Below are 15,755 nucleotides of genomic sequence, written 5' to 3' on the forward strand. Positions count from 1 at the left end.
ACCTTCATCTGAGTTTTCCTCTCACATCTTCATCTCCTCATATTGATTTGGGGTGCTGAAAAAAATACTATCCCAGGTGCACCAGTCCCTTCTCTAGTATTTTGCCCAACAAATCTGACAGTAAGTTTTTTATTAACAGTCCTAAATTGTGTGTTCTTGGAATTTGCAGTGAAAAGCACTCATGACAAAAATTACTAATGAGTTACAAGCATGGGCAATAGAGAGTGACTTACCAGCATCCTCCAAGTGACAGTTTACTCTCATAATGGAGTTTAAAGAGGACTATGAAGAATCATTCCTCAAAGGCAAAGACACACACAAAAAAGGAGTGGTGGGTTTTTTTTCCTTGTTATTTTTAAATACGTAAGTGCATGATCCAGGGCAACTTTTTAAAATCCTGTGTAATACAACTGTCTTAGGCAGCTCTGATTGTTTAAGTGATACTTTCAGTATTTCACCTCAAGTAAGCACTTTTCTCTAGGGAAAGAGGTCACAGTGAAAGATGACAAAGATATAAATGGATTCTTGGTCTGCTGTTCCCATGGGACAGCTGTAAGAAAGGCATCCCTTTTCTGTTTAAAGCAGAGAATGGTTAATTCACGCTCTTCCTTACGTCCTCTCAAACCTCCAAACTTTGAGCTGTGTGCTCTCTCACTTTTTTCATCCTGGTCACTTAATTTCTACAGTTTCTGGGTCATTTCTTTTACATTACCCAGCACTCGTTATCTCACCCTACATACTGTATCAAAGATTAGGATCAGGGGGAAAAAAAGCCCGGTGCAAACACCAATCCCACTTTCCCTACCAGTCCCCTTCACAATGCTAGCTGTTTTAAGAAGGCACCATAAACATACCTAAAATTAATCTCCTTTCCAAATTACTACTAGTTATAAAATAAACAAAACAGAGAGGTGTGACAGGAAAACAGTACCTGTTTTCAGTTTGTTTCCATGAAGTTCAATGGGAGCAGGGACTGTTACATTCCACCTGGCAGAGCACAGCCATGGCTGATGTCCTCAACGCTAATGTGAGACAGTGATAACAGATGGTAGTTGGGGTATTTTGAATTTCGCAGTTTTCTCTACGTATCAATGTAAAGTATAATTCTGCCATATTAACGAATTAGAATTGTGATTGGTTTACCTGTGTATAAATAGGACTACATTTTCTGCTAGAAATTACAGCAAATTTTCTCTCATCTGAACACATTTGTGTACCTGTGCCTACCTCCTCCAGCCATTCCTTACGGCTGAACTCTGGAAAAAACTAGCGCTTCATCCTGCACAGTCTCAAGAGGGAATTGCGATGGGAATCCTGCAGTATCACAAAAGAATAAAAAAAAAACCAAACCCACTCACTTTTACATGAAGGAACACTGCTTTTTAATTACTAGTCAACGTGAAACGTGCATTGCGCCCTTTACCCGAAACGCCTGACACACAACAGGCGGGACCGCGCTTTCCAGGCGCAGCCCAAACCCGCCGTGAACTCGGCGGGCAGCGGGCAGCCCCGCCGCCGGCCGCTCCCCGCAGGAAGCGGGAAGGAGGGCCGCCTCTCCCGGGGCAAACCCGGGCAGCGGCCTCCGCCTGCCAGGCGGGCGGAGAAAGCCGTTTCGGCGCCGGGAGGCACCGCACTCATCCCGGTCCTCCGCGCCTCACGCGGTGCGGCCGCCACGGCGGTGCGAAAGGCCGCTGGGCGCTGCCGGGGGCTCGGCGGCGAGCGGCGCCTCAGCGGCCGCGGCCCGGACGCGCCGGGCCGGGCCGGGCGCGGCCGTTGCGGGCGGTCGCTCCTCCCCCCCGCGGCAGGCAGGGCGGGTGGCGGCGCCTTGTACCTGTCCCGGAGGAGGAGGAGCCGCAGCCGGGGAGCCTGAGGGACAAAGTTAACTGGAAAGTTTACAAGCGAGCGTGGGTGGGAAGAGAAAGGCGGAGAGGAGCAGTTCGCTCCCGCGCCGCTGGCCGCAGCCGGGGGCTCCCCGAGGAGGAGGAGGCAGCAGCAGCCGCCGTGCCGGGGGGCCGCAGAGGACGGGGCGAAGCGGCAGCCGCGAACTCCCCGCTCCCTTCAGCGCTCGGCGCCCCCTGACAGGCACTTGGAGGCCTGCTGAGGTGACCGGCTCCCGGGAAGGGGACGCGGCCGCCCTCCTTGCCCGCCTCCCTGGGCGTTCTCGCCGCCGGGGAGAAGCAGGCAGCCGGGACCGGGGACCCCGGGCTCGGACGAGCTCCGGCAGGGGCGCGGGGCTGCTGGCGGCCCCCCCGAGGGTCCTTCGCCACCGGCGCCGGGGGTCGCAGCCCCACTCCGCCGGCACCCTCTGCTCCTCTCTCCCTGCGAGCGGCGGCTCCCATGGCTCTGAGCAAAGGGCTGCGGCTGCTCTGGAAGCAGGAGCCGGGGCCGAGCGCCCTGCTGGAGGCGCGCAGCCGCCAGGACTGCCTGTTGCTGGAGGCCGGCACCGTGGCGGCGCTCAGTAAGTGCCCCGCGGCGGGCCGGGCCGGGCCGGGCGGCTTCCCGCGCCGTGCGTGTGGGGGAGGCTGCGGCGCGGGGGGGTGGCGTGTCCGTGGGTGCGCGCCTGGTGGCTCTCTGGTGCCTGCGGGACTCGAGTGGGGCCAGCGGAGGAGTGTCGGGGTGCGGCGGCAGCGGCCGATGCCCAGGAGGTTTGGGGCACTTTGCCCTGAGGCGTGGAGGGAGGAAGGGGAGAGCGCAGAGCTGGGCCCGGTGGGACGCTGACCTTAGGGCCCTCGCTCACCTCACCTTAAACCCCGGCCCTCCCGCACGGCCCTGCAGGCCTGACCACTTGCTGCCGGTTTGGGGTGACCCCCGGCGCCCTGCCGTGCATGGAGGGTTGGCCAGCATCTCCTCCCGGTGCGACTCCAGGCCCGATCCACGTCCGACCGTCTCTCTTTCTGCTCCGGCTGCCTTTAGCCTCCTCACCAGCAGCCAGGGTGGAAGAAGCAGGAGGGGCCGCCTGCCTGCCTGCCGGGTGGCTGTGGGGTCTTGGCACAGGGCACCTTTACTGTGTAAGCCTTGTACTCTGCAGCCGTGCATGAGCTTTACCGACTCCAGAGGAGGGTCCAGTTAAAGAGATGGGGCCCAGTGCCTCTTGAAGAAATTTCTATTCAGCTACATCGGGGGCTAGCCACCAGCGTAGACATCCATTTCACAGCAGAATTTGTTTTGGATGACTGACTTGAGATTCATGTCCCATAAAGAAAACCTGGCTTCTTGGTATGGTGCCATACCTGCCCTTGTGGTTTGTACTGTATATGGTTACTTGAGGAGCTCGAGTCTCGCCTGGGGCAGTGGAAACGTGCTCAGGGTTGTCTCATCCTGTGTTTTGATACTTGCCACCCATGAGTTAACACAAGGCTAATGTTGAGGCAGGCACAGAAAAATGTGGTGACTGAGAATGTAAGGTGCAAAAAGTAACGCGGGGGAACACGTTGTGCTTGTGCCGTGTTCTTAAATTGTTTAGCGTGTAATACTTAACCTGTTCCTGCAATCATGCCACTGTTCACAGTGTTGTAGAAGTCCATATTCAAGCAGCTCAGAGGAAAATGGGAAGACTTAAACTGTGAACTCCTTGTACTAAGAACTGTATGTATGTTGTGGTTTGTACAATGTCAGATCAGGATCCGGGCCCACTGAGCTGAATCTTCCGTGGTATACGGTGGCAAGACATCTGGACTAAAATGCCTAATTTTCAGGTATTGGGGATTTTATGAATAAAAAAAGCCAAAAAGGTCTTCAGGTGACAGCTGATTTTCACGAGAATAGTTCTGATAGTGGAAAAATTTTCACCTGTCATGATAAAGATATGTTATTGCCACACCGTGGGTATTTTTTTAATTTATTTTATTGGAATTTTATATTGTGTAATACTTTGGGGGTTCAGTTTCTTGTTAAATTCATTGGTAATAGTGGACATTAATGTGTTACATTTTTCTAGGGTTTTTTTGTGTCAATTTTCAATGAACTGACAAAGTGAAAAGTCTGGTACTACTGAGCAGCATTTTACTCACTTTCCCTGATTCAAAAGCCTGTTGACATTAAAGCTCTCCACTGATATCAGTGGGTCTTGGTCTGTATTTCATTGTTCTGATACAAATCTAAAGCAGCTCCACTGCCTAAAGCCAATGTGCATGAATAAAATTGAGAGACCAGTATTCATCTAGCCAACCCCAAGCCATTTGTATGACCAGTAGTTGGAAAGATTATTTGCAATCTCACTAATTAAGGGAACCATCAACTTACAATAGATTTTTCTCCCTGAGTGTTGCTGTCTCCCATTTGAATTGCTATAGCTAAAAATGATTAGAGAATTTATATAGTCTCTTTTAAAATGTGTGTTAGAAGAATTTTGAAGTAGTGATCTGTATAGTGGCTAGTGTAAAAGCCTGTTTGCCATGCCTTTTGAAAGTCCAATGTCACCTCTTGAGATAACTGTAATCATGCATGCGTTGGCATCCAGCCCACTCCATGTGAGTAACTTTGTCATTTTATTTCATTTGGTTTCTCTTTTCCTTCCTGGGTTGGTTCCTGTACTGTTGGAAAAGCTAGTTTATCCAGTTGAGCCTGTTTAGTTCATGTCTTCTGTTTACGCAGCAAAGGACCAGAAAAGGAGGGAAAACCAGCAGTAGGTATTGTGATGGTAAATCTACAAGAATTGTGAAGAGGAAGCTCTGTAGCCAGGGTGGTAACAGAAACAACATTAATTCTGTTTTGTTTGCCTGGCCTTTAAGTTGTTACTAACCATAGAACGCTTCAGTGGAAGGTTAATGCCGTGTATTATGTATGGTTTCAGATACACTAGCCCTAGGATTGTGTTCATTTTGGCTTCTCTGTCTAATTTTCCATTTCTAAAATAAAGTTTTTAAAAAATTGCATGCCTGTGGTAAGGAGGAATTATGCAACTGTGCCTTATGCAAACTTCCGCACTAAATAAAAGCAGATGCATATACCTGGAGCACTTAAGTTGTACAACAGTTCATGGGGTTTTACAATAGCAGCCTCGTGTCAGTAGAACTGTAGGGAGGAGTATCATGGCTGGACAACAAAGGCCTGAGAACAAATTTTAGTCATTTTTCATTATTCTTTTTCCATAATAACGAAGTGTCTCTTTGCTCTTGAAGAGGCATGACACCTGCCTTTTTTTTGAAAGTTCAATTGCTTCTATAATACTTTTGTACTAGAAGAAACTTAAATGTTGAATTTAACCTAGTTCAAGTGGCGGAAGGGAGTGAGAATCATCCTGGAAGAAGTGGTGTTACAAGAAATCTAAAAAACCACACACTTGTATAGACACTGCGTTTATACAGGCCATAAGCCTCTGGCAAACTCATAATTAAAATAAACCCTTTCAAATATGTAAACCAAAAATTTGATACTGTCTTGTGAATGGATGACTTTATACTTTTTCCTCTCTCAGTACGTTATAAAGATCATGATGACAATTTTAGTTGTAAATTCGTTATATTTCAGAATTTCCTTATTGCATATAGAGATTTAATACTTTTCACTTGAAAAATATTTGAACATTTGGTATCAGTAGTGGGAAAGTATTAGGGAGATCTCTAACTGTCTGAGATGTCAGCAGTTTACAAAATGAGCACACTCGGGCTGTAGTGGAAACCTAACCTAAGAAACTTCTGGAAAAATCAAGGAATCAAAAATCACAGCAGGCAACCTAGCTACATAACCCCAAACCCTTTAACTTAATCTGTATAGCGATGTAATATAAACAGAACAATTTTCTGTTCTATCATAAATTAAATAGTATTTTTGAAGGCGGGACTTTTTCTTCCTCTTCTCATAATGTCACTCTAGGGTGGAGGGTAAAACTCACTGTTTTGAATTTAACAGCACATTTCGCAAGAGGCTTTTTTTGCTGCTGGCAACCCTGAAGCTTCAGTCATCTCCAGAAGGATGGGTGACAGCCTGAAACAATTCTTCCAGGAATTCTCTGAACTAGAACATCAATATTAGATTCTGTAGAAGAAACTTGGAGTCGTGAAGGATGAAGAAAAATTGATTGAGAAGTTTTTGCTTATACAAGAGGGAGTATAGATACAAATGCTGTTCCTACTTTTAACATATTACAGTTTTAATGCTTTATAGATTAAGTGAACTGCACAAGGCAGTTCTGAACTGCTGTCAAGGCAGTCACTGAGCTAAACTAAGGCTATAGTGCTGAAAATACAGTTATTTAACTTTATTATAGCAGGTAATCTCAGTGAAATGATGTCAGCAGGAGTGCTCTGCTATTGAAATTCAGCATAAAAATATGTTTTTGCAAGGGCAGAGCCAAAGGGTGGATGGATTTTTTTTTTTTTTTTTGTAAGCACTTTGATTCTCCAATTGCTTTTATTAAGGGATGTTACAACACCTGTTACAGTGGATCCTAAATGACCATGGTCTTTTGAAAATACAGAAATTCAAAGCTGATATAGTGCATGTTTTTGCAAATAAGACTGATGTTTTTCCTCCAGACTTTCACCCACAGATCTGGGAAGTAAGCCTTTACTAGAGACAAACTTATATACAGTTAAGGGGTGTGTACACTCTGCGGAGCAGCTCTATGCCTCCTCTACAGCTTCAGTTGCGCTTATGTGTGTGGTTCTCTGATGGGGCTGAGCGAAATCAGGGTATAGCCTTGCAGCAAGAGGGACACAAACGCAGGAACTGGCAATTATTTACCTGTGTATCTTTTTTTGTACAGAATGCAGTTTCTGTGCAGTACGTACATTCACTGTTTACAATAAGCTTTAGTTTTGTATTTAGGTGGAAAAATGTGCCACTGGGTGGGGTATGGAAATCAAACACCAATACTTCTGTAAACGTATTGTGAATGTATTTCTAAGCAGTATACACTATCCAAAACAATAAGCCCTATAGCATGACTCATTTTTACTCTTATGCCAGCATATTTATATAGCTATTCTGTCTGTATTTCTAAAACTTTTTGTCTAAATTAAAAAAAAATCAAATAATCGAATTACAAAATTTTATGAAGTTTTCTGTAGTTTAGTGGTGGTCAAACTTTTTCTATTTGTGGATCCTTACAAAACTTGTACTGGAAGTAATCTACGTAGCAGAAGCCTTGCTTTCCTTGGTTATGCTGGCAATGGGCACTTGCAAACTATGGTTTCTCAGGCTGGAAGTCACTTCTGTAGGTTATAGGAACAGGTGTGTGTTAACAGTTCCTTTGCTGTTGTTGAAATGGAAATTGAGTACACAGAAGAGGGAAGGTGTATGGGTGTATAAATGCAGAGTGTAGATTACAAGACTCGTTATCTATGCTAGGAAACTGTTAGTGGTTGTGAGGTATAAATTCAGCTTGCTGTTTTATGTCTGTAGTGACTACAAGTTTCTATGTTAATATATGTAATATACGACAGGAACCACATAAAGATAATGGTCAAGCTCCAGAGGAATGACTTAGGGACTTCTCTTTTATCTTAACTGCCTGCAAGACCACAGCACTGGCCAGTAGAAACCTGGTGGTTTTATGAGTCCATTCTTCTTTGGTTGTGAACGAAAATATTCATCTATAGACATGCAGCTATGAAAACACAGTCCCTCACGAGAAAGCAGAATGTTTTCAACCTAATACAGGAAGCCAGTGAACTGATCTTTCCAAAATGCCACTTTCTTGAGTTGTTTGTTGTGTTTTCAACCAGCTGTTTTCCAGCTTTCTAGAAAATTGATAAATATATTGCTTAGCATTTTGAATATCCAGGCTCTCTTAACTGTAACTCTGACCACAGACCTCTTCCCAACTCTGTATTGCTTGACCTATATGGTATTTCAGAATACAGTAGGACTTGCATAATGCCTGTGTAGCTCTGATTGAATGTGAACAGGAAGAGTTTAGCGATGAAAGATAATGAAAATAAATGAAAATATAACAAAGTGCTTTAGGCCTGTCTGAGGATGACAGAAAACAGAATTTGGAGGCAAGTTAATTATTTGAACTCATATAATACCAGACATTGGACATACTTCTAGATAAGACGCTAATGGTAGTGTATATATATATTTTTTTTTCTCATGTGTTTTTGGTTTATTTTGTGTATGAAATTTCTGTTTGACATAATCAAACTTGCTCTTTTTTGGGAAAATTCACACCTCTTTCCCCAAAATGCTGAACGGCACAAATAAAGGAGACAAGCTACTGAGACCCCATCACATCAAACCTATGTTTCTAAAAGTACTTAGAGATGCTTCAGAATATACATGTATAGCAGTACCTACAGCTAAGCGGGTGTCTGTTTCCAGAATCAGGCTTAATAATCAGAGAGGAGAGCCAGAATCTGTAACCTGGTCCCAGGCTCTTTTCTTCAAGAGCTCTTTCTTCAGTTTTTTCTTTTAAGTTCTAGATATTACTGTGTGTGTCCTTAACGTTGGACTTGGAACTAAGGTGCCTTCCTGCCCTCTCCCTCTGGTCACTGACCTTTCTGGAAACCGTGTGTTTGAGAGCCCTGTTGGTTCCTGCTGAAGTCTGGGGGATCAGCCCTAAGGAAGGGTTGAATAAAGGAACCTGCGTACGTCTGGCCAGGTCCTGCTAGCCGTTAAATCGAACTGGCAGCTTTCACAAGCAGGAAGTCACACTTGGATAGGCCATGCGGTATATGTAGTTGAGTTTATTGTAGCTTAGTTTCATTGAATTAGTGTGTGCCTCTTATTTTGCAAGGATTAAAATTTTGAGCTAACGCGCCAACCTTCTATATAATTTACATCAGGAGCTTTTACGTAATTGATATTAAGAAAAGTGCTTGAGGAATGCAGGCAGCGTGCAGGTCTGTAAAGCTATTATGAACGCAACACAGTTGTAATATTGCAGAGGGGTGGATACTCAATTATATCCTTAGTGGAAGGAAAGATTACTACAAATATTAATGGAAAGCTGTAGTGGAGTTTGGTAATTACTATGTGTACTCTTTAATACCTATAGCTATTATTAAGTAGTGAACAAATGTACTATGTATTTGCAAACTCAACTTGTTCTCTAAGTAGAAAACTTTTTCGTGAGTTCACTTCTGTAGCAGTATTGTGCATTAACTATATATGTATGTGTGTATGTATTTCAAGCTGTCTGGCTTGAAAAAGGAAGGATTTTACATGTGAGCAGAGCATAGTTAAACATCCAGTCCTCGTCCTAGGTTTTCAAGCAGACTGCTCTCACTGCCTCTACATTCAGACCTTTTATGAAAGCCATTGCAGAATAAAAACACTGACTTCGGAACATTTAACTGAGAAAACACAGAAATCATTTTCATGTTACCGATTAGAAAAATGCTATGTCTTTGGACAGATCTAGCTGTCAAATGTTGCTGCTAAAACAGTATTTTCAATATTGTTGAAACTTGTCAGATATGGTTTATATTTTCCCTGTTTGTCAACAATCCTTTAGAGTTTCGTAGTATTTTTTCCCTTTAACTCTCTTCTTCATCCAGCAAAGGCAGTAGCACATCCTTGAGTTTTGTTCTCTGTCTAGTCATTCTCTTTCTGATTCTGGCTCTTGTGTCCCAGCACTGTTTGCAAATACTCTAGGAGATGTTTCAGACCAGGTTTTGATGACAGTTATTTGAGATTTCAATAAGAATTTTTTAAGATTTATGAATATTTCTTTTTAGTAATAAGATATGAACTTGGCACAAGCCGTCTGCAATAATGTCCTTTTAAAGTCACGCTTTAGTCATCCTTTCCATGTACTGCTTTTTGTAATGATTGTTGGGGATTCCTCCTCCTTGTCCCTCACCCCCTCCAAAAAATAAAAAAGCTGGCAGGGGTGTGTCAGAATCCAGCTGGGACCTCCCAGTGCTGGCGAGATGACACCTTGCTTGCTGGCAAGGCATGGAGCGAGACAGCGCCGTGGTGGCTGGAGGCTGTGCGGGGCGAAGGAGTCACCCCCCCAGTTCACGAGGGCCCCTACGGAGGGGGCGCAGTGTGCGGGAGCTGCTGCCTGACCTCTGCTGCCTGAGGCCCCTGCCCTGGCCCATGCAAAATGACGCTGCTCATAGTGCACCTCAGGAGTTTGTGCAACACGAAGGGGTATAATGGGACAGTAGACTTCAAATTCCATCAGTATCTGTAACAAAGGGAATTTTTTTTTTCCCGCACAAATTTGGTCACTATGCACTACAATATTCTGGCCTGTCCATTTGCGTGACCCACAGGCGTAGCTGTGTCTGTTTGGCATGTTGTTTCCCTCTCAGACTATCCACAGGTGAGGTCTTAGAGCATGCTGTATCTTTGGAGAGTGCATGGAGATGTCAAGGAAAGATCACTTTGTCTCCTTTTTGGTTTCTGAGTCTAAACTGCTTCAGGGAGCAAAATGAACCCTAGAATAAATAACAGAATCTGCCATGTGGTAGAAGATACTGGCAAGTTGTTAGCCAGCCAGAACGGGTGGCAATGCAGCCCAGAGTCCCCCTGGAGCTTTGTGTCCAGAGCCTGCTTCTCCCTTCCAGGCAGCTCTGCTGGTACTGGTGCCCTGACTGAAGCTACTGTGCAGGCAAAGGTTCTGTCAAACGACCTGCCCAGACCTCTGGGGTGTTTCTGAACCACTGCTGGCAAAACACAGCTATTTGGGCATTTGGAAAAGTCCCATGCTGGGAGCTGATGTGCACGTGATGCTGCTGGCTTGACCTGGGAAACTGGTGGCTTCTGTACGTGCCAGGGTCAAGTGCTTCCCGTTAGCAGCATGAGTTGTGTGTTGCTTATTCCACGCTGAAGTAAATTCCATTCTTTTGGATCATCCTCTTACCAGACACTTTAACAGCCAGCTTTACAGCACATAATTCTGTTTTGAAGAGTATTATCATGCTTTTGAGATGTCTTTTAAATGTTTTCAGGTTGTGCCTAGCCTGCAAGTTTGCAAGCTTCTGCATCAGTCTGAGATCTGAATCTCTTGCAGTTTCTGTTGTTCTCTGTTTCTTCTTAGAGGTGGAATATTTGGAGCAAGAATTTTGTTTATGGTTTTTCCTTTTTATTTTAAAAGGAATGAAGATAAGCTTTTAAGGCAGAGAACAATTTAAGAAACAAGTCAGTATGTTATTGCAGCTTTTTTCTAGTGAAGGTGCCATGGAAAGCAAAACATCACTTTTTTAACTTTTTTTTTTTTTTAATACATAAGGAGGGCCTGAGAGGGAGTCTTTCTTTTAATAAATGAAACATTGTTATAGTTTATCCCAACTGTTTTTGCTGAAGTTTTTTTGAAGTGCCAGAGAACTGAGGTTCCAGAGTCTCAGCTCTTAAGAGGTGCTGATAGTAAATATTTAAATTGTTGCTGTCCAGAGGTTTGCCTGACCCAATAAAAATCCCTTTCTCTTTTTTCTGTTGCTTATGTTTTGTTTCACTGGTGTGTGTGATATCAATGTTTTACTAGTTTCTGTAATTCACTCAGTGTTTGTAAGAAAGCAAAATAGATAATTTGTGAAAGACTGATGTCAAAAATAAAATTAGGAAAAAATTAACAAGTCTTCTGTATTTGTCACCGATGCAAAAATTGAGACAAATCTGTTTTGGTTTCCTTTGGAGCTTGCCTCTACTAAGGACTCCACAAGAATTGTGCGAGTGGAAGAGTTCTTCCTTTCACTTCAAAATGTCAGCAATATAGGAGATATTTGTTTGTTTTCCATGCTTCTCACTGAGCTACTTGCCTCTTGAGGTATACAAACAGAAGTCTGTTTCTTTCTTTTCTGTGCTCTCATCCATTGCAGGCAGTTCAGTTTGTCCTTTTTATGCCCGGAGGTTTCAGATTTTTTTAACTGCTGAAGTTTATTAGGAGCATAAGATTCTAAAGTGTTAGCTAACCTCCGAAAGTACCATGTTGCTGTTTATCTGTGGTTTGAGAAGTAAATGGACATTTGAGGGTCACAGCCTGTTTTCCTCATTCATGAGGCTAACCTTGCTCCTCATTAGGAAATATATACCAAACGCAGACTTACTCATTCAGGAAGTGCTTTGGTTTTACTTTAAAGTAGCCAGTGACAAGTTTGAGCCATGTTCTGGCTTAATATCTAAATGTTCAGTTTGTGCTCATTGAAATCAGTTGTTGCAGAAATACACAAATCTAACATCAGCATCTGACCCTTTAATTTTATTTATTTATTTCTAAACAGCTAATTCTTACTTCACTAAAATATAAGTTTAATTCCTCTTGAAACCAACATCTGATGCGACTACGTCAAATTATGTTATCTTGCATAAAAAATTTCTGATTCTGTCTGAAATTAGACTGCGAGAATCTGGAAACAGAAACCATCTCTTTTTGCACGTTAAGAAAAGATACATTTTAGCTTATGGCCAGACAAATTATTATTTTTGTTCTTATTTTAGAATGGTGTAAAGTTTACATGTGCCTGCATATTCCTTTACTTATTCTGAAACTGATGTGGCATCTATACCATAGAATAAGAACATTACTAATGATCACATTGTTTGGAAGGGTAGTTAGTGCCCTTCTTTCTTCTAGGGTGGTGTCTGGAGAGGCTGTGCATTTCTGTGCCATCACTTTTTAATCACTGTATTCTTACAGCATTTTAACCCTACCTTTGTACTGTAGTTTTGTTTACTGAGTGAAATCAGCTGGGAAGCATTGGTGTAGGCTGTAGCAATCTGAATATTTGATAAAGACTGGAAAACTAAGGTTTGCTGTCTCGCATTTTGTTTTTCAGCTCCAGAAGAAAAGGATGCCATTAAAGGACAATATGAAAAGCTCATGGATGCTTACGGCTGCTTAGGAGAGCTTCAACTTAAATGTGGTAAGTGACCATCTGTACGACTAAGATTATAAAACGCCCAGACAATGCCAGATGATAACAAATGGCTAAAGTTGTCTGATTCCTCAACTTGTGAAAGCTAGTTGCACCTTGTTATGTTCAGTCTGGAAGAGATCTGTTTCTTTTTTTATGCTGTGCCAAAAGCATACTGCTAAGCGATAGTCTAAGAATTCTGGATTTTTTCTAACTTTTGTTTTGTCTAACATTCTTAGCTGCCTGAAGATAATTGTCTTTTTTTTCCCTACCACATTTGTCCCAAGGCAAACTATGATGTCTTACTCTTTTTTTGAAGGATCATGTTTAAACAGTGGTTACTGAGACTGCAGTACTACAGATGCCCAGTCCTTACTATAATGCCCAATTGCCTTTAATTGGGTAATTCACATCGATAAGGGTTTGCAGAAGCAGGTCTTTAACTTCAACTAGTATAGTAAGGAATGTTTATTGTCATTGCTGTAAATTTCTGTACAGTTTGGGAATCTTGATTTAGCAAAGGACTTGCTATTACACCGCCTACAGGAATGTTAATGGAAGTAGCATGTTTTAGGAAAAGAACTACAGTCATTGATTTGAAGGTAATAGTACCTTACACAGCAGACTTCAAATTCACTGATGAAAAAGATACATTAAAACAAAAAGCACTATATGCCTTGTTGCTATGGTCTTCTTACAGTAAGGCTTAATTTTGGCTTGGAGGAATGACAAGTGTGTTTTCCATATAACTCAATCCTTGGTCAAGGAATCTGCCAAAGGCAGTGGTGGTGTGAGCGCTGGTGTATTTAGACCAGTAGATTATCTTTTTATAGCCTACTTACCATTTTGTGGTATGAGTAATATGACTTGAGATTGATCTGAAGAGGCGACTGCAATCTGAAAGATTTCTGTGTTGTAATTTAAAACCGTAGGCCCATCTAGTCTTTTTAAAAATTAATGTGGGCTTTTTGTTTGTTTTGTTTCCTGTGGAGTTAATTAGGCATTTCTATGGAGATTAATACCAATTTGTTAATGTAATTAAAAATGGAGGGCTTGTGATTAGTTTTTCTTGGCACTTGATCCTGTTTTTCTTCATAGGAGTCTAATGAATCCTGTTGTAATAATAAAGGAATGTAGCTATTGAATTCAAGGTCTTTAAGTTGCAGATGAGGGTAGTTTCTTGTATGTGATGGGAACTAAATATATCCAATTTTAGTCTTCATATTAAAAGGTGAACGATTTCAAATGGGGTACGAAATATTCTCAGTCTTACTTTTTCTCTTTTCTCCTTTTATTTCTGTGTTTCCCATGTCCTTACTTCTTTTTGAACAACACCTGCTTAACTTCAGTGCCCTTAAAGTGTGAGGTTTTTCCTCTCTGAGCTTTGTCACCACACCTCTGTCTTGTACCTCCTGGTACAGGACTTCCTTTGGAAAGGATTGTTAAAAAATTTATTGGTAATTGGATAAAAAATTTAATTACTGGAGGCAAACTTCTAATTGTGATTGAGTGAAAAGTCAGGAGGGTCGTGCTGTAATGGTAAGCAAAGGTAAGCAAACATTTTCTGCTGCTGAACATGTTTAAAAAAGCAAAGATGATTGCATGCCATCTCACCATTCAAGAGGTAGCTCAAGTTTTTTTCAGTCTTGGTTAACCCTTCCATCTTACATATAAGTAAGTTCCATCCCTTTAGCTATTGCTTACATAAAAGATTAACACTAGAAAGGAATGTAATGTAACTTTTTTTCTTTTTTTTATAAAATGCATTCTAGCAGCTGCAAACAAGGGCAGAATTGGCCAGCTCTTCACTGAGCATCAGTGATCACAGAGACTTTGTTCAGGAGTATCAGTATTTTTTTCTTACTGCTGGTAACCTGCAGACCATAAGTACTAAATTAACTGAAAATATTTGTGAAAGTACATTCTACTGTGATATTAAAAGAGTATATTTGTAAAGCGGAAGGGGAGACTTTTTTTCAAGGCATGAAAGATGTCTCTGAGCACTTTAATTAATCTGTAAATATCGCTACTTAGGAATCCAAATAAATCACATTGTATGCCTGCCAAAGTAGATCGTGCTTTTCACAAGAAAGTAGATGAAATATGTGAAACTGACTCACAAAGTTAATGTTTCCCACCAGTAATAACATTCACTTCTATGTACTTATGTCTGTTAACATGACTCACTAAGTTCTTCTGCTTTCTTTTGTGAGACGGATGGCAGCAGAATGAATTGTACAGTGTCTCTGAGCTGTATCTCAGCCAAGATTTTGCTGCCAAAGAAGATCTAGCAAATATACCTTAAGGAAAGTGTTAAAGGAGCTGGCTTTGCAGTGTTTGGTTTAGACACTGTGGTGTCAGGAAGGGCTACATCTATAAGGTCAGTATTTTGACATCATCACCACACAGGTTGTTTAGTTTAATACAGCTGCTCTATTTGGGGAGGCATTCTGAAAGAGCCAGACCTGGAGCCTTAATAACTTCACAGGAAAAAGTTTTCCATTTTTCTGAGTTGCTTTTTTGTTGGCCTTAGTGTTGGCCCAATCATCATGCACTTTGCAGCTGTCAGCTGAATATAATATGCATTCTGCTACTGTACTGCGCGTGAAATCAAGGGAAAATTACCATAAATTTTCCACCCAGTGTACTTCCATTAATCACTCTTCTTGATAGGAACTGTTGGGCTCCTGTTTCAAGAAATAAGGCTGGAGTTTGGCCTGTCCCCTACTCCAGGTATGCAGGGAGCTCCTGAGAGCAGGGAACCTCTGTAGACTGGCTGCAGTGGTAGTACTGGCAGGGCCACTGACTTTAGGGAATTGATTTAGTGTTAATTCTCCCTTTGATCTTGAGTATGCCCTACCAGCATTTTAAAACTCAGCTTCCTGACTTATTTGAGCTTACACTTAAGCAATGACTGCTCATTTCATGGCTTTAGTATTTTTTTCTATGTTGCTGTTGGTGTTCTGGACAGAAGAAACATGAATACCTTGAATACTGTTTAGTTCCTTT

The 15,755-nt window shown here is 42.3% G+C and overlaps 1 protein-coding gene across 2 annotated transcripts in view; it reads left to right on the forward strand.

The window, feature by feature from the left end:
* The first annotated feature begins 1,866 nt into the window (after positions 1-1,866).
* Positions 1,867-15,755, forward strand: part of SYNJ2 (synaptojanin 2) — a 67,017-nt gene continuing 53,128 nt past the window's right edge. Inside the window, exons 1-2 of one of the 2 annotated variants that reach the window (XM_087774328.1) lie at positions 1,867-2,458; positions 12,669-12,755. In XM_087774328.1, the coding sequence (XP_087630454.1) occupies positions 2,338-2,458; positions 12,669-12,755 (208 nt within the window). In that variant the 5' untranslated portion in view covers positions 1,867-2,337. The remainder of the gene's footprint in view (positions 2,459-12,668; positions 12,756-15,755) is intronic. The other variant, XM_087774329.1, reaches the window with a different exon arrangement.

This window comes from Nipponia nippon, unplaced genomic scaffold (assembly GCF_047370975.1).
Source record: "Nipponia nippon isolate SJK-2023a ecotype South Korea unplaced genomic scaffold, ASM4737097v1 scaffold_4, whole genome shotgun sequence".
In the NCBI taxonomy this organism is placed as follows: Eukaryota; Metazoa; Chordata; class Aves; order Pelecaniformes; family Threskiornithidae; genus Nipponia; species Nipponia nippon.